Here is a 27,928-nt window from a genome sequence, read left to right as displayed (position 1 = left end):
GTTCAAATCCTGCCTGTGTGGAGTTTGAATGTTCTCCTCGTGCCTGCGTAGGCCTCCCACATCCCCCCAAAATCCATGGTAGTCTTCAATCAACTTATGATGCATCTTTTTGGGATGTGGGAGGAATCTGGAGTACCTGCAGGAAACCCACGTCGGGACGGGGAGAACTTTCAAAGTCCACACAGGCGAAGTCGGATTTGATCCCCAGTCCTTAGAACTGCAAGGTAGACTTGAAAAGGAGTTGAACACTGTGCTACCACAATCACAACTCGGGGACTCTATAACTTTTCAAAGGTAAAAATATTCGTCTCTCTCTTTTTTTTTTTTTTTTTTTTTTTTTAAGATGTTCTGTCATAATAAAACGTGGTTTGACAATTAGAAAAAAAGCAAGCCGTCAAAATTGGTTGCTGAATTCTAAAGTTATAGTTTAGTTTCAATGTACACACATTCTTTTAGATGGGAAACATTGCTCACTTCCGGACTTCATTTCCCATGAACCTTTGCGCCTTTTTGCGAAATCATAAGACCCATCATGGGTTCCTGAAGCTCTACATTTTCAAAACAATATTTGTATCTTGTGTTTTCTATCGGAATGGCAGTGGAAACTATCGCACCTGACTGGGAATTTGACCGTTTTGACGACGGTTCGCAGAGTAAGTAACTGCAATCCGGTCGAGGTATTTCAAACTGACTGCATCAGCTAGCAACTTAGCCCCCGAATCCTCGTTTCTTCGATTTTGCAAATAGTTTTGTACGAACATTTCACCAAAATTAAGACCGTGTTGCTGTAATTTACCAATAGTGTCACTTACGTTTACCGTTCACTAATCACTGACCGTGATCCCGATTAAGCGAACGCTCCATCCATCACATAACATTACAGTTGACGGATTGGTCAATGCCTGGAGGAAAGCTAAATACTCCTGTGACCATTCAGTTCTCAAAGCATTATGGTACACTCGCATCATTTAACGAGTTTTTAACGAAATTGTATAAGAATACAATGTCTGTTTGAAAGAGTCTACCCTGAGGGCGATCAAAATACTCACTGTCATGATATTCGTTCAGAGTTCGAAATTTTTTTAGCACCTTGAAATAATAATACTTTACTTTTAATAACATCGACGTACGGATTACTTGATGAAACTACTGCATGACAATAAAAATAAAAAAGCATGTCAAATAAAAAGATGAAATTACTACTTTTGGGACTATTGCTGTATGAAACCTCCCACCCAACAGAAATACACACAGACGTTCAACTCAAGAACTACGCCAAGTTTCTGGAGGAATACACAGCTCATTTGAGGGGCATTGAGGAGGCTCTTGATGACTCCATTGGAGATGTTTGGGACTTCACTCTGGACCCCATCGCCCTCAAAGTAAGAAAAATTACCAGCACCGTGAAACTGTTTAGCACAAAGCATAGAAAGGCAGAAATTAATTTATACTTGTTAAGACAAATGAATGTGTAGCTTCCTGACAGTCTCAGAAGTTTCAAGGTCACAGAACTTTACTCCATTACCATTGCACTATATTTTCAATGGAAAAATCCCAAGTCCATTATACAGTAAATTAGTTTGCCCTCATTTGTTTTGTTCAGGTTGAATTATTTTTTGCACATGCCACCCTGGTTAAAATAGGATGGATTGGTTGTTGATAAAGTTGTTGTTGCTAATTGCATAGTTGGATATTGCCCAAGAAAGTAGTTATTTGTTTAAAAAAGGCTGGTGAGTGCGTCATCACTCCCTTATTATTTTATTGTTAATTAATTTTGTTTCATCATTAAGCATGATCAATCAACAACAATTATGGGTTAATAAACAGTAATTGGAAAAAATATTTTTACAATAATTTTGAATGCAAATTATTTTTTCATCAACCGTATTCAATTAATCCACAGGTGTCAAACTCTCTTCCTCGTGGGCAGTTACAGCCTGCCTCATGAGTTTATGTGGCCCGCAAAAGCAAATGGCGTGTCAATTACTGCGACTCTGGCTAAAATCTGTCCCTGATTTTCTAGAATGTCAGATGGAATAAATGTTGTGCTTTTTTTTTTGGTTACGAAATCTTTTTTTTTTTTTTTACAGTAACTTAAACGATCGCTGAGCAAGTTTCTACAGTGTTCTTCTGTTTTCAAAACTACAATAGTTATCCTTCAACTTATATGAATTTATATAAAATACTTATATGCACAATTGACACTATTCTGCATTACATTATTTGCACACACAAAAAAGAAGTCTCAGCTTTACCACATCACTGGTAACCTTTCATTGCTCAGTGACACTCCTTGCTGTTTTTTGTTTTTACATTTCAAAGGTATTTTCTGTCAAATGGCTGTCTGTTGTACTGGAGCGACAAAAACTACCAAAGACAAGTTCCTTGTGTTTTTAACATTGTTGGCCAATAATGCAGGCATGAGGATTTTGGCAAATATGGTAACCGATCTTTCGGTTCTGTTGATTTTTGTCCTGGGAAACGGTGGGAAACGATTTTTCGGTTCCCATTGATAATGCTCATAGGAACCGGTTTTTAGATGTGCTTCAAAATAAAGCCTTAGCAGGCATGAGCATTTTGTCTTTTACGCTTAGCAACCGACTTGTTTGACTAGCGTTTGAGTGACCCGGATATGAATAACTCGACCTTGCGCATGCGTAGCGCAGAAGCGGAAACCGGTGCTGTTTGTAAACCACACTGACAAAGCTGGGCGTTTTAATCATTAAAAATAAAGGGGTTCATGTAGGTTCGTTTTATACAGATTGTTGTATTTCGTTGAGAACTTGTTTTACATTCCACACATGGGCGAATTTTATTAAAAGTAAGCCCAGAGATCTGGGAAACGGACTTTCGGTTCCGTGTTTTCTCAGGCTGGGTAACGACACGGTAACGGAACGATCGTTTCCGTGAAATGGTCATGCCTGATAATGATTATTATGATTATAATTCTCATTCTGGTATGTCATAATATAATGCCACAATTAATTTATATTTCACAGACATAACAGCCCTCTGAGGGAGACCATACAATGTGTACAATGTGGCCCATGACAAAAAATTAGTTTGACACCCTCTGTAATTGATGGAATAATCTATTCAATAATCACATCTAAAGTTTTGACAGTGGGGCTATTGGAGCTTCCATGCTTCCCGTGCATGAATAGGTTTCTCAAAGCTCTTTGGCTTCCTCTCACATAAGAAAAAAAATGCATGCTGGGTTAAAGACTCTGAATTGTCCGTTGGTCTCAATGTGAGTGTGATTTGTCATTTGTCTCTGTGATTGGTTGGCAACCTGTCAAGGGTGTACTCTCACCCTCATCAAAAGTTAGGTAGGATAGTCTCAAGTTTCCTTAAATCCCAAGGACAAGTGGAATCAAAAAGAATGTATTTATGCTTTTACTAAACATACTCATAACTTGAAATATTACAAGTTGTCGAGACCAATATCAGTGTATGTGATTGATCAAATGATGACTGTCAAAAATGATCATAATTTGCTCTTTTTTTTTAACCAATACTTTCTCTTTCAGCTCCTCCCACATGAACAATCTTCCTTGTTGGAGTTGATTAAAACAGACAATAAGGTAACCCCAATAACAAAATTTCATTTTATTTTTTTTTACCTTATAATCATCACTGAAATAATGTTGACTTGCAGATTCTGAACAAAGTCATCACAGTATATGCTGCACTGTGTAGTGAAGTGAAGAAACTGAAGTATGAGGTATGCATGTAACTTCACAGTTTCTATATGAATTTATTCAGTGGCTGCCCCGGTTTCTTCCTGCATTGGTGACCCCCCCCTTTTTTTTTTTTTTATTGTGCTTTTATATTGTGTCCTGTACATGTTAATATTAGTTATTCTGGTAATGATCTTATTCCCTCACAGGCAGAAAAGAAGTTCTACAATGGTCTTTTATACTATGGAGAGGGAGGTAATCTGCCAGTCTTTTGTTTTAGCTTGTATCATTTGCAATGTAATATTTCATATTGTTTCAGGATAGATAATGAGACTCATGTATGCCCTTTTTACAGTATCTGACTTTAGCGTCGTTGAAGGGGAGTCGCAAATTCAAATGGGCAGATTCATCTCCTTTCTACAGGTCGGGAATAAAAGGAATCTTTTTAATAATAAAAAAAAAGTTATTGACAGTAAAAAAAAAATGGCTCATCATTTCCTATCAGGAACTGTCCTGTTTTGTGTCAAGATGCTATGAAGTGGTTGTCAACATTGTTCATCAGCTGGGAGCGCTCTACAACAGCAACAAGTAAGATTCACAAATGGAAGCAAGCTTTTGGAGAAAAAGAATAGGTTAAAATGTTTACCTAAACAAGCTTTAGTTGCATTGCCCACTACTGAAAAACAAACATTCTTTCAGCAAGTTGTTAATTGTAAAACTAAGCAAACACTTGTTAGAGTCAAACTGGAGCAGGAAAGGCATTTGCTATCTATTATCCAAGTCTTTTGTAAATCTCGAGTATTGTACCAGCAAAAAACTGACCAATGGCATTATTCTTTAGGGCTGCTACAAAAGTTATTGATTCATCAGGTGTCCATTTCCAAGTAAGCCTTGACATATTAGCAGTGTTATTTAGAAGTGAATGTTTCTCACCATCAGTTACATTTCCCTCTGCAGGTAGTGTATGAACACCTTGGTGAATTGTTAGTGGTTCTACTCACACTTGATGAAATTATGGAAAATCATGGGACATTCAAAGAACACTGGAAGATGTATAAAAGGTGAGCCGCAGTATTTTAATGTATTGAACACTGTATTGCCAAAAGTATTTGCTAACCCACCTTGACCTCACATACTGTTTATCAAATAGACCAACTCTAGCCCACAATGTAATTGTAATTTGCCTGCGAGAGACCTTATCAAATGTAAATTAAAGTCGGCCCGCCAGAATATATAGCACATGCACCCAAAAAATAATTCTACAAATCATAGAATGCTTTGCTAGTGTGTTGGCACATCAGACTGGCAAGTGCTCCCGCCTTTTCTGTTGCACTATTTTGGAACGGTCAGTTTCCCTAGTCAAATATACACGTCCCCTTCTGTCAGAGATGTTCCTATAAAGTTGAGACAAACCTTGAGGACTGTAGTGAAGTGAACTCAAACCAACCAAGATTGTCTTTCTGAGCTTGCGAGGGACAGACGGGGCAACCGACTACATGAGTGCTCCCTCTCAGACTGCCAAAGTTGTAGTCTGTCTGCTCTTTTTTTATTGCTTTCTCAGGTCAAAAGGTTACATGGTTACATGTTCACACAGTAAAAATGCTGAAACAGATGGCTACACCAGCATAAACACTAAGGTACATTTTTCTTCAAGGTTGCAACAGTGTCCTGATAAACCCGCAAGAGATTAGCAGGGCATTCTTTTCAGACATGTTTATGGCGTTTGGGGGTATCTGCTTGTGGTAAGAAGGGGGACATCTCCTGCCAGTGCTGAGGAGTATCTGCTCAAGGTCAGAAGGGAAAAATGCTGAGGTCAGAACGGAGACATTGCTTTCCAGTGTTCGGGCGTATCTGCTTGAGGTCGGCAGGGGGGCATCGCCTTCCAGGCTTCACTGGGGTCACACTCTGGGTCACGCACGCACCTCACAAGGAGAATAATTCAGAGTAAGACTAACAGAAACGAACTCATGACAAAACAATTCTAACAATAACTATAGTAGTAATGATATGCTTTTAACATTAGAACTAAAATAGTAATGAATTATTTCACACCTTCCCAAAAATGGCCAGATTGACAGTAAATTGTAGACGTGTTTGTCTACAATTTGTGTAGAAAATGTGTGTAGAAAATGTGGCTCTAACAAAAGAATTCAAAATACTATGCAGGTCAAATGATTATTTTATTCAAGCATTTTTTCTACTCCAAGGTGGGGACAATAAACAGTTTAAATGTTGGATTTTCATTTTAGGATAGTCTCTATTTTTTTGGGGGGGGGGTTGTTTTGTGATTGGCCTTTTAAGAAGATTGCTCTAAAAAGGAAGTTGAAAGGCTACAGATAAAGACAGGCAAAACAATTTATATATTTAAGTGAGAAAAAAATAATACATTTATTAGATTCTTTGTTTCAGCAAAACTTGTTTTCATATGATAAGCTTTATTATTCAATATCCGGACATAAGGTAAAACGTGCAATCACAGTCATTTTTCAATAAATATTGTGCTTGGCCTGCAACTTTGTTCTAATTTTTAATTTTGCCCTACTTTGAATTTGAGTTTGACACTCCTGGTGTAAAACACAGTGAACAGTTCATACGTGTACTTGCACATTTGTTGCTTGAATTTCATCCTATCATTGTGTCTGAATGATCATGTATTATTCTCTGATCTGTCATAATCCCTAAAATATGTTTTGCTACTTTCATGGTTCTGTTACAGGTTATTGAAGTCTGTGCAACACAATCCTGGGAAATTTTCAATTGCTGGAGAAAAACTAAAACCTTTCGAGAAACTCTTGCTGAAACTCGAGGGACGGCTGCTAGAGGGCATGATACTGCAGGTGACTCACTCGCAAGTCATACCATATTATTTAAACAGCAAACATATGAAAAAGCATTCCTTCTTGGCTCCAAGCAAAGTTGTAATGCTGCTGACTGGCTGTTCTAAGTCACATTGTTCTCCAAGCAAGGGCACATATATATATATATATATATATATATATATATATATATATATATATATATATATAGAATTAACTATAAGGCACACCTTCGCGTTTGCATGCACCATGCATGGCTGCTTCATGTCCTGATGGATTCTGTTCAGCATCATGTTAAGGGGAATCTTATTCCAGGTGACTAAAACGGGAGGCACAACCCCCACTCTGCATCTATTGATAGTCACATCGCTAAGTCATATTCAAGATATAGCAATAGTTCACATTAGGGCTGCATGCAATTTTTTTTTTTTTTTTTTTTTTAAACCTTTGGTACAGTGCCTTCTGAAAGTCTTCGGCCCCCTTAAACTTTTCAACCTTTCGCCACATTTCAGGCTTCAAACATAAAGATATAAAAGTACATTTTGTTTGTCAAGAATCAACTATAAGTGGGACACAATCGTAAAGTGGAACGAAATTTATTGTAAATTTTATACTTTTTTTAACAAAAAAAAAAACCTGAAAAGTGGGGCGTGCAATCTTATTCGGCCCCTTTACTTTCAGTGCAGCAAACTCACTCCAGAAGTTCAGTGAGGTTCTCTGAATGATCGATTGTTGACTGATGATGATAAATAGAATCCACTTGTGTGTAATCAAGTCTCTGTATAAATGCACCTGCTCTGTGATAGTCTCAGGGTTCTGTTTAAAGTGTAGAGACCATCATGAAGACCAAGGAACACGCCAGGCAGGTCTGAGATACTGTTGCGGAGAAGGTTAAAGTACTAATCCAGAGGAAATTTATTTTGTCTATCATACAAATCTAGCCAAAATTTCATAAAAAAATATTTAAAAAATTCTCAACACAACAGAAATTAAATAAATTAGCGCCAAAGTGCACATTTTCTTTGTAATCCGAATGGCTCCCATGTCTGTTTCAAACCAAGGCTCTGTTGAAGCTGCTTCCGTGTGACGTCACACCGAGACAACCCCAGTAAACACAATGGCTTCCTATATAGACAATATATCCACGATAGAGAAGATAGACAGCAGTGATGAAGAAGTTTTTATGGAATGTGTAAATGCTACTGGCTTCTTGTGCGTGCATAAGAGATCACACGGGTTTCCGAAACAATAAGTGTTTATTGAACTCCGAGGACATGGAACACAGTGAGCAGCTACACATAGACTGCTGCAGGTAAATAACTAGAACATAGATAAGGGACCCAACCAATAACACCTAGGAGAGGTGTATGCCCCTACTCGGCATAGTGACAAACAACCAATAATCTACAGAATGCTCTATGGAAGAGATAGGAACTGAAGGGGAGGAATTTTCTTATTCTTCCCATGTTCGAAAAACATCCCATGCAGTTGCAATTCAACCATATATGGACTAAGTGGTCTGACGGTCTGAGCATCGAATGCAACACAAGGATGGGATTCGGCGAGACCTGACGAAGTTGACATGGAATTTCGCACCCAAAACATAGACTGGTAGGTGCCTCAAGAAATCTACGTACACCTTGTTGACGAAAGAATCTAATTCAAACACGTTTAAACATCTGATGCTGCTTGCACACAATAGTGAGTCGTTTGTTGTTGTTGGCGTAAAACAAAAATCAAAAATTTCGGTATCATTCTATGTTTAAAGATTTTGCCCGTATTTTAAATAATGCACCTAACACTTGAGAGCACACACCGCCGTAGTCGAATTTCAGCAAGACCTCAGCGTCAACAGTACAGTAAATTTAAACAGTGTCCAAATTTCGTCACCACCTAAACATCTCATGGATACGGCTATTAGCTGACATATATATTTGTGTCGCTGTTGTACTTACATTTAAAACAAGGTAGATACTTGTCAATACTAAACAATTGAACACGTATGTCCTTGCTACCAAAACCAAGTGAACGGTGTACCTGGTTTTCAAAGCAGTCCTCTGTGAAATGCTTGGAACATACTGTCCACTTTTACTTGTTAGTCCAATGCGCCTGCTTTGTTTTCACAAACCTGGTCCATAACCTGCCTATCTGTTCATCTTTCGGTGATTCATGTAAGCTGACTCCGTCGGCGTTTGACGCAGAACAGCCGTGTATACAGCACACTTCCTCACCATCTTTGCTTGCTTTTTCACTCTCTGGCTAAATGTTGTCGTGGCTTGACGTCACATTCCGGAGAGTACCGGAACTCGCCTAAGTGACATTTGGAACAAAATCTTGAAACTGGCTTTGACGCAAGTTTATTTAATTTCTGTTGTGTTGATAATTTTTAAATATTTTTTTTTATTAAATTTTAGCTACATTTGTATGATAGATAAATAAAATACATTTCCTCTGTATTAGTACTTTAAAGCCAGATTTGGATACAAAAAAATTCCCAAGCTTTAAACATCTCAGGCAATCATATTGAAATGGAAGGAGTATCAGACCACTGCAAATCTACCAAGACCCGGCCGTCCCTCTAAACTTTCACCTCGACCAAAGAGAAGTCTGATCAGAGATGCAGCCAGGAGGACCTTGATCACTCTGGATGAACTGCAGAGATCTACAGCTGAGGTGGGAGAGACTGTCCATCGGACAACAATCAGTCGTACACTGCACAAATCTTGTCTTTATGGAAGAGTGGCAAGACGAAAGCCATTTCTCAAAGATATCCATAAAAAGTCTCATTTAAAGTTTTCCACAAGCCACCTGGGAGACACACCAAAGATGTGGAAGAAGGTGGATGAAACCAAAATCGAACATTTGGCCACAATGGAAAACAATATGTTTGGCGTAAAAGCAACACAGCTCATCACCCTGAACACACCATCCCCACTGTCAAACATGGTGGTGGCAGCCTCATGGTTTGGGCCTGCTTTTCTTCAGCAGAGACAGGGAAGATGGTTAAAATTAATGGGAAGCTGAATGGCGCCAAATACAGGACCATTCTGGAAGAAGACCTGTTGGAGTCTGCAAAAGATCGAAGACTGGGACGGGGATTTATCTTCCAACAGGACAATGATCCAAAACATAAAGCCAAGTCTACAATGGAATGGTTCACAAAGAAACGTATCCAGGTGTTAGAATAGCCAAGTTAAAGACCAGACCTGAATCCATTTGAGAATCTGTGAGCAGAGTTGAAGACTGCTGTTCACAAACGCTCTCCATCCAAGCTCACTGAGCTTAAGCTGTTTTGCAAGGAAGAATGGGAAAGAATTTCAGTCTCGCGATGTGCAAAACTGATAGAGACATAACCCAAGCGACTTGCAGCTGTAATTGCAGCAAAAGGTGGTGCTACAAAGTATTAACGCAGAGGGACCGAATAATATTGCACGCCCCAATTTTCAGGTTTTTATCTGTTAAAAAAAAGTTGAAAATATCCAATAAATTTCGTTCCACTTCACGATTGTGTCCCACTTGTTGTTGATTCTTGACAAAAAATATATATATATTTTAGATCTTTTTGTTTGAAGCCTGAAATGTAGTCAACGGTTGTAAAGTTCAAGGGGTCTGAATACTTTCACAAAGCACTGTATATATTGCAATGTGAAAAAATACAGGATCGGTGTTGGGAAAGTAATGTTTTGATTCAAACTAATTCAAAGTTCAGTTTATCATTCAAAAATTGACCTAATTCTGTCCAGAAGACATGATTCTAAATTTTGAACTAACTTAACCAGTCCAAAAATGAGCTTGTTTATAGTTCTTTTTTATTCACTGTGTTTTTGGCAGGCTATTACCTACAAACACTGCCATTTAATTTTCCCATTGTTGCCACCTGCAGTCTACAGGAGTAGCCAGTTGCATCTTTCTACCTACAATCTAAATAAACGTGTGTGTGGGGGGGGCATGGATACCACCTTACCCAGGTGGAGGGGTTTGTGTGTCCCAATGATCCTAGGATGTGAGTTGTCTGGTCTCGTGACCCTGGTAGGGTCACCCATTCAGGTCCCCTACGCCCCAGGCCCCCAGTTGATGCATTGTATAATACAGAACACCAACATGGCAGGATACCCTGCGTACATCGCGATGGTGATGCTCAAACAAAATATTGTGCAGCCCTAATTCACATTCACATACTGTACATGCTTTGGTACAGTGAAAGGAGCCAAAGGTGCAAGGGGCAAAACACATAACCACAAAAGGATGCAAACTCCACACTGAAAAAGCCGACAGCAGTTATACCCAGAACCTACATACAGTGAGGTTTTTCTCCTCGGAGCATAATCAGTAGCCAAAACAATCCATTCTGTCTATCTTGTACAATAAAACAGGCAAGTGTGGACCAAAGATTTGACCTTCCTGGGGAAGGTCTGTCTATTGCCAAAAACAACACTTTTGCTGATGAGTTTGCCTTCAATATACGGACCATTTTCTCCAATGTGGAATCCAAGATCGGTCAGTTTTCATTCTTGTGAAATTTGTTGACCTTATATTGGTTGTTAGTATTAGTGATTTTCTCTTTGTGGTTTACAGGAGAACCATCAGAGATCGATCAGAGAGATAAATATGCTGGAGTTTGTACTCTTTTTGTGCTCCACTTTCACATCTTCAGAAGTGTAGACAAAAAGCTCTACAAAGCACTCCTAGATGTCTCTAAAAAGGTATTCAAATTAGTATATTGATCTGTCGTCATTTTCTTGACACGCCTTGCTTAAGAATGTCTGTTTGTCACCTTTCCTTCAGGTTCCAGCTATCACTCTGACTGCTAACATCATCTGGTTCCCTGACACGTTCCTGCTTACCAAGGTTCCTGCCGCAGCCAAAATGATTGACAAGAAAAGTGTTCAAGCGATCCGGGCACATCGAGACACCTTCCTGCAGCAAAAAGCTCAGACACTAACTAAGTAAGTAATGACTTCCTGTTTTCATTTAATTTTTTTTTTAATATCAATGGGAATTTCAGTGTTGAAAATGTGACATCGCCTTGTCTTCAGAGATGTTCAGTCGTACTATGTGTTTGTAACATCGTGGATGATGAAGATGGAGTCTATTTTATGCAAGGACCATAAGAGTGACAAGATGGCTGAAGATCTTAACAGCAGATGTAATGTATTTGTTCAGGTAAGATGTTGTTCTCCTTCACAAACCCAAGATCAATGAATAATCTTTCAAACTATTTTGCACTTTCCTCTTATATTGTGTCAATGAACATGTAAATCTAGCCCTTACCATTTTAAAGATTTAGATGACTTTCTTGGATCAGAAGAAATATTTTTGGGAAAAAGTTTACTCTTGGTGTTTTCTCTCCCACAAGGGCATCCTGTATGCATATAGCCTTAGTACCATTATCAAGACCACCATGAACATGTACATGTCCATGCAGCGGCCAATGACCAAGACCTCTGTCAAAGCTCTGTGTCGACTGGTGGAATTGTTAAAGGTGTGTTAACGTGTCAATTATGACTGAGGCTGTCAGGGCTTGGCAGAGGTACTGATGTTGTGTCATGTGACTGTCCCCCTAGGCTGTGGAGCACACGTTTCACAGACGGTCCATGTTCGTAGCAGATTCCGTCTCTCACATCACTCAGCAGTTGCAGTCACAGGCCCTCAACGCTATCTGTGTTGCAAAGGTAACACACAAGCTAATAGCAGTCACATTACATTTCTTTAAGGCCACTTTATATTCCCAGAGTCAGGCGACTGACAACGCCCGCATTGCATCACGTGACCTACGCAGCACCTCTGCGTAGCTTGCCACGCACATGTCAAAAAAAGGTGCTGCATGGAGAAAGGCGTGGGGCTCATCCCTTGTGATTGGCCTGTTTAGTCACGTGGTGTGATGACGTACTCATCGTTCCTCCCGTCTCCACATACCACCTAGGTCGCTGCCTTCACGATCGAGTGTGCAACATAATTAAATGTATCATCTGGTCATTTAGCTCCATTTGTTCAAGCAGACACGCTTCAAAAGTCGCCATTGTTGTTGCTTTGTTCCTTGTTACGGAAAGGAAAGTGAAAACGGCTACTGGAAATTACTAAAATGTGCTGAGAAAACTCCGCCAGGTGGCATGATAGAAATACCTGCCGTAGTGACAGCACTGACTTGGAGAAGAACTGCAGTACATTTTCAAACGGAGCCTATGGGTTGCGTTCGAGTTCAGGAAAACTAAGCACAAGAGACCCGCTGTGCCGTCAGCGCGGTCGTCGCACGTGTGAGTATAAAGAGGCCTTTAGTTGTGAAAGCTATCCTGAATACACCCTCCAGTTACTTCTCTGGCTATGTTTATTTCTGTATTGTGGTTGCAGACTGGAGAGGTGTAGTGCTACAGTACATGACTTCAGGCTCTTTTCAATACTAAAGGAAAAATGCAATTTCATCTGAAAGAGTGGCATCATTTTAATATTCTAAGCAGTTTTAACCACTGTTATTACAACATGAAAATGAAAGAAAATAAGAATCATAAATGTTATTCATTACTTTTCTCCAATTTAAAAGAGTTACCAGGTGTCTTAATAACATCACATACTGACATAGTTTTGTCAGAATACCCCAAGGATCAATTTATAGTTATAGCATTTATTTTGGGGACTGGCCATACCTCGTGCAGCTGCCTTCGTCATGCCACTCCAAATACTGCTTGGCCAATAGAAAGGCCAGCTTTAACTACCATGACCATTGGGGTGGAGCTTGAGCTTTGCTTGTCGAGAGGCATTGTGGACTGTCTCTCCGCATCTTGCCTTCAAGGGTATGCGTAACAGCAGCTGGATTTTCCAGATGAGTGTGTGTGTGTCTGTGGGGAGGCTTTCGTGGCGCAGTTTGAGTGCACTTTAAAGACAAACGCATTTTAACGCATACACTGTGCGTATCACCAATCTCAAATAACATCTTTTATTACATATCTTTCGATCTGTATTTTTCTTCTGAAGTTTTTCTTAACACCCAGTGTTAATTTCCGTTTTTTGGAATAAGTGTGCCAATGGAGGCAAAGAAAAAGCAAAACACATGCCAGGACTAATCCCTCTCTAATCTAATCAAGTACTTAGGGAACGGAACCCTATTCCGGTTTACTATACTGAGGTTGCTCCTGATATGTTGATGTCCTATGTGACCTCTTGCAAGGCAGCAGTCTGCGCTCCCAAATTTGAATGAGCAGTGTCTAATACGTTCGCTCTCATTAGGAGATAAGCAAGCATAATGTTCAGATCAGAGAGTATGTTTTGGGATATAGAAGGGCACTACTTTTTTATGCTTTACGATTTTTATATCTTTGTCCCCAGAAAAGAGTGATATCTGACAAGAAGTACAGTGAGCAGCGTCTGGATGTTCTGTCTTCTTTGGTGCTGGCTGAAAATGTCCTCAGTGGACCCAGCATAAAGGAGAGACGCCTTGTGGTGTCTTTGGCTCTCTGTGTCGGCACTCAGCTGGTAAGTTTGCACCATTCAGGTCATTGTGATACCAACATTTTTGTTTGTTCGACTGAATGCAATGATTTTGAATTTGTAGTCTCTTGTGAGGGTCATAAATGAAAATAACAATGGAAATTTATTTCTGAGATAAAAATCCCTGACACAAAACAATCTTTTGTGCACATTACCACCAATTCAACAGTAAAGGTCAAGAACATACCAATGCCATCTGAAAACCTATCTGGAATACTTGGTTACATTTGAAATTACAAAAGTTAAAAACTCAAGTTTCAACAATACTAAAAAATAATCATAAATTTGGTTAAACTGAGAAATATCTATTCCTAAAATCCAAACAGAATGGAGAATAGGTTTTGGATTCTGGGGAGAGAGATCAAATTGCTAATGTCCTGGGCTCGGCTTATCTCTCCTGATGTTAGTTAGCACTATTCTCACTTAGTTTTCTTTATCCAATTCATTGTTGGTTTCTAGTTCTTAATGCGGCTCACACAAATAATGAAAAGAGAAAAAGTGCAACAACAGACCTCTGTAGCGCGCCTGACCTGAGGAGCAAAAGACTAGTTGCAGTTCATTGATCACAAGACATCCTGTAAAACATCAATGTTTTGCTTTACCATGTATTCATTCATTCATTCATTCATTTTTCAAAGGGCGCAAATTCCCCCTTTCTGTTAGTCTTCACCACATATGCACTGCTTAAGCACTGCTTTTTCATTTCCCCTCTCTAATGAAAACATGTCGACTCAATTCGTTTTAACCTTGTTGATCAAATTCTCTCACTCTTAGCAAAGTTAAATTTTGTTATTAACACACTATTTACTTTGCTTACAACCATCCGTCCAATTGTAGAATACTTTCCGAATACATGCTGAATTAAATATATGGATTACAGTACATTAAAAATCATAAATGATTATCTTTTTTTAACTTCTCACAAGTGTTAGGACTATTTTTTCAAAACATTTGATATGGGCAAAGTTTGTTTGTTTTTGTACTTGAATCCACTTGTGAATATCTAAGCTGTTACAGGTTATATACTTACAAAAAAAAACATTATAGCAAGCATATAATTGTATTGTAAGACTGAATAAACTTTTGATTGCTCAGTGACATCTCTTTCTGTCTACATCTGGTGGTTGAAATTAGGTATCACATTTCTACTACTAGGCTTGCATTTTTTTGTCTTTGGTTTTTAGACAGAAGATGTTTTATGTCAATGACTGATCACAACTATTGGCGGTCACTAAACATGCATCCAATTAACAATCAACTCAGTTTTTGGCGTCGTCCGGTTTCATCCATCCTCATTCTTCACTCCATGTGGGTGCTCTGAACGGGGGCCTCCTCAACAGAAGTGAAAAATCCCAAACAGCATTGGCATAACAAATGACCGTGATTAACATCAGAATGTTCCTGTTTTGAATGCCTGTAGAAAACCTTCAGAGATGAGGAGTTACTCCCACTGCAGCTTGTGTTGAAGAAGCTGGACCTGATAAGTGAGCTGAGTGAGAGGTGGGGGGAACTGAATGTCACACTGATCAACTTGGATGTGTCAGACCTGTACGTATTGTCTTTCGTTTTTTTTTTTTTTTTTTCTTTTTTCTAAGGGTCAAGCTTCAGTGCGACTGCAGCTTCCTTTACTGGCACCGAACAATTTTTCCCATCTATTTAGATGATGTTTATGAAAATGCGGTGGACGCAGCACGAATACATGTAAGAACCTCTTCACAGGCCTCTTCACATCACGTTCAAATCTGTTTCATAATTACTGTGTATAGATAACTTGATGTGTACCATTTTTAATTAAATATCCCAAATAGTCATTATTGTACAATTTCTTGATGCCTTGTTTTTTTCTTCACTTATCAGCCATTTTGTATGCAGCTATACTTTTAATAACATTCCGAGTTGTACCCAAAGTCTTTTTGGTGAACAGTTTATGTATTTTGAATGGCTAGATCCATGCATCTGCAATAGGTGAACATGACTGGCTGTTGGGTTTTTCTTTTCAGTCATTTGATCTAATTTTGAGCACCTAGATTTGTGCACAGTATCTATTGTCTCATACATGTAATACATGAATCAGTAAGTGTAAGGCACCATTTGAAAGTTTAATACTTTCAACACTTAGGCTTATCCCCAAACTGTAGGAGATTGTTTTACCATGCGATAAGTGTTTTAATTGTGACCTCCTCTTTTCCTATACTGCCGTGATTGTTTTATATAGTATATGTTTAGCGCCCTGAGAGACTGCGTTCCCTCCATGTTGCAAACCAAGCACATGGAGTCCCCTGACCAGTTACTGGAGAACTATGACAAGGAAATCATGGTTGTTTTCAACGAGGTGAGTCAAGGTGCACTGCAATAGAGTGATAAGTTCAAGGTTTGCTTTGTTACCCACAGAACCACAATCATGTCCTTTGCTCTATGTGTTGAATTAAAGCACTTGTTGGATAAACTGTGTAAGGAGATAGAGAAGGACTTGCGGCTCTCTGTTCACACTCACCTCAAGCTGGATGACAGGAACCCGTTTAAAGTTGGCATGAAGGACTTGGCCCACTTCTTCTTCCTCAAACCCATCAGATTCTTCAACCGGTTCATTCACATTAAAGGTGCTTAGAAAAAGTCAATTTTAATAACATTTCCAAATCATATTTACAATTGACTAAACCCGGGACTGGCGACACTTTGGTAAATTGGTAAGCACATTTGGGTTTTCTCCAGGTACTCCTTTTTCCCCCCCATGTCACAAAAAAACGCATGGTAGGTGAGGATAGGCTGGATAAGCCCCACAACTCCTGAGTGAGGATAAGCGGTGTGGAAAATAAATGAACAAATCCAGGATTCTCAACTGGCCTCATCCCAGGACTCACATTTTCCTCATGGAATTCATCACCCATCCAGTTTCTAAAGTGCTTGTCCTCATGAGGTTTCCGTATGATCTTGAACCTGTCACCCTGGTCTGGCCACTAGCATATTGATTGATTGATTGATTGATTGATTGATTGATTGATTGAAATGAGTTACACTGACTATCTATCTAGCTATCCAGCTATCTGTCTGTCTGTCTGTCTCTTTATACGAACATCAATATATTAATATGCAAGCAATACTAATACATTGAAGAAACGTATTTGAACAGCCTGCTATATTGCAAGTTCTCCCACTTAGAAATCATGGAGGGGTCTGAAATTTTCATCGTAGGTGCATGTCCACTGCGAGGGAGATAATCTAAAAAGAAAAATCCAGAATAACAATGTATGATTTTTTTTTAACAATTTATCTGTGTGAACACATGTCTATCAGCTAGAATTCTGACCCTCAAAGACCTGTTAGTCCGCCTTTAAATGTCTACCTCCACTCCATGTATTGAATCCTGAATCAGATGCATCTGTGTGATGTCGTTAGTTGCATCAAGACACCTGTCCACCCCATACAATCCAGTAAGACTCAAACTTGTAACATGGCCAAGACCAAACAGCTGTCCAAAGACACCAGAGACAAAATTGTACAACTCCACATGGCTGGAAAGGGCTACGTTGAAATTGTCAAGCAGCTTGGTGAAAAAAGGTCCACTGTTGGAGCAATCATTGGAAAATGGAAGAAACTAAACATGACGGTCAATCTCAATCGGAGTGGAGCGCCATGCAAGATCACCTCGTGGGGTCTCAATGATCCTTAGAAAGGTGAGGAATAAGCCCGGGACTACACGACAGGACTTGGTCAATGACCTGAAAAGAGCTGGGACCACCGTTTCCAAGGTGACTGTTGGTAATATACTTAGACGTTATGGTTTGAAATCATGCATGGCATGGAAGGTTCCCCTGCTTAAACCAGCACATGTCATGTCTCGTCTTAAGTTTGCCAATGACCATTTAGATGATACAGAGGAGTGATGGGAGAAGGTTTTGTGGTCAGATGACACCAGAATGGAACTTTTTGGTCATATTTCCACTAATTGTGTTTGGAGGAAGACGAATGATGAGTTCCATCCCAAGAACATCATCCCTACTGTGAAGCCTGGGGGTGGTAGCATCATCCTTTGGGAGTGTTTTTCTGCACATGGGACAGGACGACTGCACTGTATTAAGGAGAGGGTGACCGCGGCCATGAATTGTGAGATTTTGGGGAACAACCTCTTTCGCTCAGTCAGAGCACTGAAAATGGGTTGCACCTGGTTCTTTCAACATGACAATGACCCGAAGCACACAGCCAGGAAAACCAAGGAGTGGCACCATAAGAAGCATATCAAGGTTCTGGCGTTGCCTCGCCAGTCTCCAGACTTAAACCCAATAGAAAATCTTTGGAGGGAGCTGAAACTCTGTGTTTCTCACCAACAGCCCATACATTTGTCTAATCCAGAGAAGATCTGTATGGAGGAGTGGGCCAAAATCCCTCACAAAGGCTACTGTACCAAATATTAACATTGATTTTCTCAGGTGTTCAAATACTTATTTGCAGCTGTGTCACGCAAATAAATCGTTAATAAATCATACATTGTGATTTCTGGATTTTTCATTTTAGATTACTTCTCTCACAGTGGACATGCACTTACGATGAAAATTTCAGACCAGTCCATGATTTCTTAGTGGAAGAACTTGCAATATAGCAGGGTGTTGAAATACTTACTTTCTTCACTGTAACTTATTTTATGAAAAAGAAAAATTATTCTGTTGTTTAATCTTTTTAACGAATCGTTTTAAGAAACTGATTCGAGTGATTCAGTACACTCAAATGAGCTGCCGTGCCCATCACTAGTTCAAATAACTCCCTCTCCGGAACAAATGACTCTTCAGTTCTTCTGTATCCCGGTACACCTGTTCATTGAATGAATCACTTCAGTTTTTAAGTTCTCCAATATATTCAGTTCACTTAAGTCCCTCCCCCACCCGCACGTCACTGCGTGATGCTGGCTGCTCAATGGTCCTTCTCCCAAGATAATCAGTAATGAGTAACAGAATTATTCAGCCGTTCTGTTTCTGCTCTTAGCCGATTCACTCACCTCACAGCGGCAGCCAAGCTCAAATAACAAATCATTCCATAAACTAATTCAGTTCAATATGTTCACCAAAAAGATTCATTCTTCAGAACCAAACGTTCAGGAATGAAACAGCACAAGTCTGATGGCATGCAAGCATATTTTGGAATGTGGGAAGAGGTTGGAATGCCTGGAGAAAACCCCCGCAATTTAATCCAGAACCAAATGTGAGGCAGACATGCTCACAAATCGTCCCACCATTCTGCCCTGATGGAAGTCCAAATGTACTTATCAATCTAGCCATCAAAAAAATTGAACCACATGAATACTACAAACCTAACTACATCTGCAAAATGAATTTCTAAGAACATTATTCTTTTCATAATCAATGCAAATGTCCTTTCAGCCTACGTGACCCACTATCTGGACAAAACATTCTACAACCTGACCACTGTGGCTCTTCATGACTGGGCTACCTACAGCGAGATGAGAAACCTCGCCACACGGCGTTATGGGCTGACAATGACAGAAGCACACCTGCCAAGCCAATCTCTGGAACAGGTCTGTTACTTTGTTTGTGATGTGTTATTTGCGCATTGCTCAGAGTCAAGTATCCACAGAACCGCCATTTTGCATTAACGTTTGGCCTCAACTAGTAACTGTGCACACAAAAAAAATCCGTCCCCATTTCTCAGGAAATTTTAAATTCAAAGGACAAATTGCAGAAGGATGGTGAAAGGATTTAGCACAACTGTGTCACAGTTATGAGGTCCCAGGTTGAAATCCAATGTCCCCTGTGTGGAGTTTGCATGTTCCTCTCGTGTCTGTGTGGATTTTCTCCAGGTACACTGGTTTCCTCCCACATTCCAAAAACATGCATTGTAGGGGAATTGAAGGTTAAATTGCGAATGGGTGTTTGTCTTTATGTACCTTGTGATTGATTGACTGGTGACCAGTTCAGGGAGTTGCCCGCATCCTCACCCAGTCAGCTGCGATGGGATCTAGCACACCAACAACCCGAGTGAGGATAAACAGTATGGAAAATAAAATGGCTGGATTAAGCACAACGAACAATACTATTATATCTAGATCTGGGTTGTGATACCTCTATGGTATTGACCTATATTTGCAATTTTTGGCTCAGTCATTGCATTATTCCAAGAGATAAGAAACATGACAAGCAATTACAAAATAATGGGATGCAAACTTGCATGCAAGGAGACTGTACATATGCAATCAGGATGGCTATTGCTAAAAATGTGTCCTAGCTATTCCTCCTTAAGCGAGGTCATATCTGCACACATGAACAGGAAGTTATCAGAATTATACGACTGGTGCCTCCCCAAACACAGACATTTTGCCTTGTGTCACAGAAGAGTGATACTGTACGACAGTGTCAGAGAAACAGAAACAGGATCACATTTCTTGTCCTTGCACAGGTTATAATCACCATGGAAGATATTTTACAAGTGCAAATAAAATATTCTTCTAACAGTCCCTATTTTCATCAGGGCTTGGATGTCTTGGAGATCATGAGGAACATCCATGTCTTTGTCTCACGCTACCTCTATAACCTCAACAACCAGGTCAGAATTGTAGCCTCCATTTTTATCCCCTTAACATCACTACCAATGTTGCTGCTGCAGTTTTATTATACAAGGTAGCTATTATTTTCTGATAGATTTTCATAGAGAAGGCAAGTAACAACAAGCACTTGAACACCATCAACATCCGACACATCGCCAACTCCATCCGCACTCACGGCACAGGCATAATGAACACCACGGTAAGTTTACATGGATCATGTTCATCTGAGTTGATTACTTTTCGTAGAGGCTCACATTTGTCTCTTGTTCAGGTGAACTTCACCTACCAGTTCTTGCGCAAGAAGTTTTACATCTTCAGTCAGTTCATGTACGATGAACACATCAAATCCAGGCTCATCAAGGACATTCGTTTCTTTAGAGAAACAAAAGACCAGTTCGACCAAAAGGTGGGACAAGGATTCAAACAACCCCAATTTCTGACATCAAAGTATTTTTTTCTACTTTTCTCAAAATCTGCTAATGACTTTGTTGTAGTATCCTTTTGACCGTGCTGAGAAGTTTAACCGTGGCATCAGGAAGTTGGGCATCACTCCTGACGGACAGAGTTACCTAGACCAGTTTAGACAGCTCATCAGTCAGATTGGTGAGCTGTGCACACTCAGATGTTTAGCTTATGTGCATATTCTTGCTATTTTTTTTGTCGAGCATTTTTCAAAATTGGAGGAACCACATTAGGTACAATAGTCTGCATCACAGTTCTAAGGTGTGGGATTTGCCTGTTCTCTGCGGGTACTCTGACTTCCTCCCACATTTCAAAAACCTGCCTGTTTGGTGACTTGCAACTTTAAATCTGGGTATCTGAATGCGGCGTACCAAAAATATTTTGAAGAGTTGCATAAACTGATATCCAACAAGCAACATATGTCTAACCGTTGGAAAGAAAGAAAAACTGCACCCTTTGCTGGATCTTTGAAAGCATTTCTGCAAATCCTGTAAATGGGGCCTCGACATTTGTCTTCCAGGTAACGCCATGGGCTATGTGCGCATGATCCGCTCAGGAGGACTGCACTGCTGTAGCAGCGCCATCAGGTAAACTGTGATAGTCAAAGTGGCTTCCAAGCAGTAGAGAGAATGGACGGATTATTGTCTAAAAACAAATTAAACATTTTGGTAATACTTCATATGGGTCTTTGAAGGTTTGTCCCCGACTTGGAGGATATTGTCAATTTTGAGGAGCTGGTAAAAGAGGAAGGACTGTCAGAGGAAACTCAAAGAGCTGCAGGGTAACAAACTGGTCTATCATTATGACATTCTATATTTTCTGTTAATTGTTCCACATTTCAGAGTCCAATGTCAATACAGCGACGCAGATTTAGACAAATGTAATGGAAACATTACCTCATGAACTTTGCTTGTCGAATGCAGCGTCTTGGATTCTGTGTTGGGAGATTTGACAAGCAACTCTGCTGAGGGGACGGAATACTTCAAGATGCTGGTGGAAGTGTTTGCACCTGAGTTTCGACGTGCAAAGAACATGCATCTGAGGAACTTCTACATGATTGTGCCCCCACTGGTCAGTACCATTTTTTTTTTTTTTTTTTCATTTTTAGCAACATGTGACTCATTTCCATTGGCAAAAGCAGAAACTAATGAGTATTGCTTGTAAACAGTCAACCAAGCTGAGACAATACTATTACTGACTATACAGGGGTACAGAAAGTATTGAGACCCCTTTCAATTTTTCACTTTGTTATATTCCGGCCATCTGCCAAAATAATTTGTTCATTTAATTTCCAAATACAAGGTTTTCGCTGGCCACTCTGGTTTCCTCCCTCATCCCCAAAACATGCAACTATAATTGGACAATCTAAATTGCCCCTAGGTGTGATTGTGAGTGCGGCTGTTTGTCTCTATGTGCCCTGCAATTAGCTGGCAACCAGTTCAGCGTGTAACCTGCCTCTTGCCCGTTGACAGCTGGGATAGGCTCCAGCACTCCCCGCGACCCTCATAAGGATAAGCAGCAAAGAAAATGGATGGAATTTCCTATTAATGTACACACAGCATCCCATATTGACAGAAAAAAAATAAATTGTTGAATATTTTGCGGCTTTAATATGTAGCGATTACCAGATTAAATAAAAAGATAATCAATTTGGAATGGGGGAAGTCACTGTGCGGGACGCCTGCATCACTTCCTGTTTGATGTGATTTATAGATTACGCGTTGTTTATCGAATTTTTGATTCTTGGGACCTTTTAATTAATTGTTGATCAGTCTCATAGCCCTTGAGGGTTTGCTACACATAGTTCAGTTCAAAGTTCTCAGTTTCAGTGGCTCATCTCTTCTCCTTAACTTAAAAAGAAACTTTATTTAAGTCCAGCTATGTCTGATCGTACTGAATGCGGAAAAGCCACACAGCTTTCCATATAAGACCTTAGAGCTTACGATGCACGTCAGAGTAAATGAGAATCATGACGTCAAAGGAACTGACTGAATTGCTCAGAGACAGAATGGCAGAGTGGCCTGATGGAACCCTCTCCTCAGTCCAAGGCACATGAAAACCTGCATGGTGTTTGCTTACAAAAAACAAAAAAAAAACACCTGAAGGACTCCAAGATGGTGAAAAATGAGATTTTCTGGCGTAATGCAAACAAGCCAAAAAGTTCAAAGCATTTGTAAGACAAACTGAAATATCACACAGCTATACGTATTCAGTGTGTGTGGTGAAAACAATTCACTGCTCACCATTTGTCTAATACAGTCCCAACGATGGTGGTGGCAGCATCGCGCTGCAGGGACAGGATGACTGACTGCAATCGAAGGGAAGGTTAATACAACCAAGTACAGGGATATCCTGGACGTAAACCCAGAGCTGAAGGTTCACCTTCAAACAGTTTCAACAATTCTGTTTTTTCCGCTCAAAATAGGGTTCTTTACCTACTACATTAATGAGGAAATTATCCATCCTTTTTCTTCACCGCTTATCCTCACGAGGGTCATGGGGAGTGCTTGAGCCTATCCCAGCGGTCAACGGGCAGGAGGCGGGGTACACCATTAACTGGTTGCCAGCCAATCCCCGGGCACATAGAGACAAACAGCCGCACTCACAATCACACCTCGAGGCAATTTAGAGTGTCCAATTAATGTTACATGTTTTTAGAATGTGGGAGGAAACAGGAGTGCCCGGAGGAAACCCACGCAGGCACAGGGAGAACTCCACACAGGCGGGTCCGGGATTGAATCCGCCACCTCAGAACTTTACCAGCTGATCCACCGTGGCCCATGAGGAAATTAAATGAACTGAAATGATTTGATCAAATGGCTGCAATATAACAAAGTGGAAAAATTTAAGGGGCTCTGAATATCTTCCGTACTATAAAAAAGCCAAGTGTAGTTACAACTTTAAAGGCATGGAATAATACATATTATACTGTAGCTAATACCCAGTGACATTTTCAGTTTCGGTTATTTGAAGCATTTTACTCACGGAAATCAATGTGTCACCTAGACTGTAAACTTCGTTGAACATTCCATCAGCTGCAAAGAGAAGCTCAACAAAAAGAACAAGACCGGAGCTGCATTTACAGATGATGGATTTGCGATGGGCAAGTGACCTTCATTGAAAGAAAACTACATGCTCCAACTTGCTCCACCACTAATTGTCTTTTTGACCCCCCCACCCCCACCCACCCCCAGGTGTGGCATATATTCTGAAGCTGCTGGACCAGTACCTGGAGTTTGACTCCCTGCACTGGTTCAATTCAGTGACAGATAAGTACAAGAAGGAGATGAACACGGTGGTGAAGGAGCAGCATCTCCACTCTGCCAGTCAGGATCAGAAGTTGCTGCAAACAATGAACCTCACTCAGAAAAGACTTGATCTCTACCTTCAGGTACCGGCTCCAGCCAACCTGGCCTCTCTCATGGGTTTTACAAAGCCTCTTTGGCAGGCAGGGAATAGACCGTGTGCAGAATTACTAGGCAAGTCTCATATTTGAAGATGCATTTATCACCAACTGCAGCACTTCAAGTTAAGTTTAAGAAAGTAAAAGTAACATTTAGGTTCTGTAAAGAGAATAGTGTGAGTCATTTTTCGGCAACTATTTGTGCATAGTATTAGTTATGCAACTAATTCCTTTTCCCATTTCACTTTATTTAAGTGATAATTATAAACAACCTAAAATTTTACAACAGAAAGTGACTGAAACAGATTACATACTGTATGAGGTGACCAATATAGCCACCCTTCTTTTCCATAACGGCAATAAGCCTTCCAGCCATGGATTCTGTCACTTTCTTGATTTGTGAAACAGAAACAGCAGCTTCCTAGACATTTGTTCTCAGAGGTGCACTGTTCACTGTTTAGCTCCCGTTTTAAGAATTGCTCGCAAGTTCTCAATTTTCAGGTCAGGTGAGAAAATGGGCCAAATTTTCAATTTTTTATCTTTCAAGCATTTCCTGGCCAACTACGCAGAGTACTCTGATGCATATGATGACGCCCTGCCCTACATCATTGCCTGAAGAAAGGGTCTTCTAATAACTGAAAGCATGTTTCGGAGTTCATTTTGAGCCCATCTTCAATCCGAAAAGGTCAAACCAGCTAATCTTTATTAATACCGCCCCTAACCAGTATCCCAGATCCACTCTGCTGGTGTCTGAGTCAAAGTGGACTTCTGTTCCTGTGAGTGATCCAACCACAAGCCCAAATATCTGCTCCATTAACTCACTCTCGATATTTTTTTGCCCAGTCTAGACACTTCAGTTTCTGTATTTTGTTCAATTTTTTCACCTCTCTCTCACCTTGGCAATGTCTCTAAACGCAGAACAAATTGTACTTCAAGTTATTCAAAGTAGGTTGCAGTTCTGTAATATAATAGAATTGAAAGATAATGGGTTCCTGGGACCTTCACACTTGATTCTTCTCAAATCCTTGGCATATAGTTTGCAATTTACGTCTAGCATATTTCTTGCGACCCTATTCACAAATCACACAAACATTTGAAGGTTCTCCGATCACGCCCTTATATAAAATATCTTGGATATTTCAAGAGTGCGCCATCCCTCTGAGAGACTTGATAATTTTTGACTTTTCAAAGTCAGTTAAAAAGAAGCTGCCTAAAAGGTAGGCACATCTTTACATAGGATTCTAATCTCTTAAGGCACACACCTACAAGCATTGCACAAATACACAGCACCTGCTATGCTTAAATGCATTAAGCGTTCAGGTTTATTCAGCTGGGATCTAGGAAATACGCCCTAAAACTCATGATATGGTCAAAATACTTAGTTGCCAAATAATGCTGCACGCGGTGTATTTATTCATATTCTATATGATCTGTGCAGGAATTTGAGCTGCTTCACTTCTCCTTAAGCAGTGCCCGCATTTTCTTCAGAGCAGACAAGACAGCGGCTGAGGAGACTCAGGAGAAGAAGGATAAAGGTTTATTAATGAGCCATAAATTACAATATATAAACCCCAAGTACCTGTGAAAGATAGCTTGGTGATCAATGAATCATGACGTCTTGGTGTTTTTTTCTTTCCCAATAGAAGACTCCTCTAAAGCTGGAAGTTCAGATGGTCCCAGTCCTGCAGATCCTGGATCAAAGTGACTCTGTTGGGATTTCAGCAGCAAGCGGACAATGAAAGTGAACGTGAAACATGTCAGACTGCACTCTGTGGAACACGTGGCTCGTTTGTAAAGACTGTACATTGGACGATTGAAAAGATTCAAATTATTTTTTTCTGGCAAACACAATGAGCGTGTGTGCTTCTATCAAAGAATGTGTTCTCATTGAGGAATTATGTGCATTGTGTCTTCTTTCATTCACACATCCATTTTATGTACAGCATATCCTGACTAAGGTGAGCTGGAACTGATCTCAGCTAAATTTAAGATGTGTAGCATACCCTGGAGTAGTTGCTAGCCAATCGCAGGGCATGGTTTCCATTTACTGGGTTGAAATATAGCTTTCAAGTTGTACTCTAATCAATGAACTTAAAATTTTGTGTGCCAGGGAGCTTTCAAAATCTCACAGAAATACAATGTTCATTTGTATTTTGCTGTGCTCTATACAAATACCATGTCAGTATAATGCAACGTTTTTGTCAAAAGCTGTATTGTGATTGTTCTTGGCTTCAGGTGTTCGCTCACATCTCAACGCCTCAGAATGCACAGTAGCAATGCATTGAAAGTTTGTGCGCCATATTTCCATACAACTCATTTTTGGTGTCTTCTTTAAAGCATTGTTTAATGTATATGTGCCTTCCTAAAGTGTAGATACATCTGACTTCAGAATACTAGATAAATGTAAAAATTTAGAAATAATGGTCATGCCTTGCAAAATGCAAGACTTTTTTTTTTGCAGCACTGATACATAATTGCATTTTACACATTTCCTAATTTTATATCTGTGATATGTAACAGCACAAAATGACATTCCATCAATTGAACATTTGTGCGTACACATTTGAAAACTAATAAAACCTGCACTTTGAAATAACTTTGTCTGTCTTGTGGATACTAAAAAAAAAAAAAAAGCTGTAAATATGAACATGTCATTAAATACTGTATATTCACTTGGTACAGTGCTTTTTTTTTTTTTTAAATGCAAAGACAAAAGCTAAAATAGTCATTTTTCCTGTTTGGCTGAAGACTGCAGGAGCCAATTTTTAAAACCATACAGTACAAGAGAGACTGATCCAGTAAAGCTTTTGTCTGCTTTAATACAAAGATGAAGCAGTTGCCTCAAGAAGTACAAGACAGATTGGTAGTTTTTCCTCCACAAATTTCCTATGAAATGCAGCTGTCCAAACAGCTTCAACTTTTCTATTTTTGCTTTGTACTGAAAACTATTTTGTGTGTGGTTGTCATGTTGATTTTTTAAGATGAGAATCAGGCAATTCCTTGCATGACATTCTAACTTGTTTGGACGCCCAATGCTCTGTTCCAGGCTCTCCAGCAATATCCTGTTCCTTCCACATATTGCATCCATGCTTACCTCAAAAAAATGAGGTACAAGGCAGGGCAAGATTTCTTCCAAAATAGATGTCATATATATACTGTATACACATATATTGCAATCATATATACACATTCAAAATTACATATACTAATCAATGTATAATATAATGTAAAGAAAAAAAATGTACACAATTCTTAGAAAATTGTAACAAAGACTGGAAAGTGTTTTGTTTGCCCTAAAGCAACGTTTTGCCGGTGTTTAGCCTCTAAGAGGATTTTGTCCATATTGGTGGACACTGAAGTAGCCCACACTTCACAAGCTCAAAGTTCAGCTCAGAGAAACAATGGGAGAAATAAGAGGAAATCGCTGGTGGTGGAAGAAAAGGAATAAAGGGTCAGAAATTGCAAATACCTGAACCAAGGGGGGAGAAAAATTGAAGCCAAACAAATGCAGGGAGTGATGGCATAATAAAAA

At 39.7% G+C, this 27,928-nt stretch overlaps 2 protein-coding genes across 5 annotated transcripts in view; one reads left to right on the top strand and one right to left on the bottom strand.

Moving 5' to 3' along the window:
• slc41a2a (solute carrier family 41 member 2a) overlaps window positions 1–955 on the bottom strand; it is a 35,204-nt gene extending 34,249 nt beyond the window's left edge. For 2 of the 4 annotated variants that reach the window (XM_061821434.1, XM_061821438.1), the window contains exon 1: window positions 813–955. The gene's annotated coding sequence lies outside the window, so the exon portion shown is untranslated. The remainder of the gene's footprint in view (window positions 1–812) is intronic. The other 2 variants (XM_061821440.1, XM_061821435.1) reach the window with 2 other exon arrangements.
• washc4 (WASH complex subunit 4) lies at window positions 475–27,779 on the top strand. Its single transcript, XM_061821429.1, has 33 exons — window positions 475–653; window positions 1,243–1,382; window positions 3,531–3,584; window positions 3,659–3,724; window positions 3,890–3,935; window positions 4,036–4,103; window positions 4,186–4,268; window positions 4,522–4,564; window positions 4,638–4,741; window positions 6,397–6,517; window positions 10,870–10,993; window positions 11,072–11,199; window positions 11,282–11,442; window positions 11,533–11,659; window positions 11,853–11,978; window positions 12,061–12,168; window positions 13,817–13,963; window positions 15,399–15,478; window positions 15,574–15,679; window positions 16,194–16,310; window positions 16,410–16,578; window positions 19,351–19,505; window positions 20,456–20,530; window positions 20,626–20,730; window positions 20,803–20,937; window positions 21,026–21,134; window positions 21,514–21,580; window positions 21,688–21,774; window positions 21,917–22,064; window positions 24,000–24,096; window positions 24,188–24,384; window positions 25,835–25,931; window positions 26,040–27,779. The coding sequence occupies exons 1-33, from the start codon at window positions 593–595 to the stop codon at window positions 26,099–26,101; spliced, it is 3,513 nt and encodes a 1,170-aa protein (XP_061677413.1). The 5' UTR covers window positions 475–592; the 3' UTR covers window positions 26,102–27,779.
• Window positions 27,780–27,928: the final 149 nt, after the last annotated feature.

This window comes from Syngnathoides biaculeatus, chromosome 6, assembly GCF_019802595.1.
Source record: "Syngnathoides biaculeatus isolate LvHL_M chromosome 6, ASM1980259v1, whole genome shotgun sequence".
Lineage (NCBI taxonomy): Eukaryota > Metazoa > Chordata > Actinopteri > Syngnathiformes > Syngnathidae > Syngnathoides > Syngnathoides biaculeatus.
This window is presented reverse-complemented; position numbering and strand designations above follow the sequence as displayed.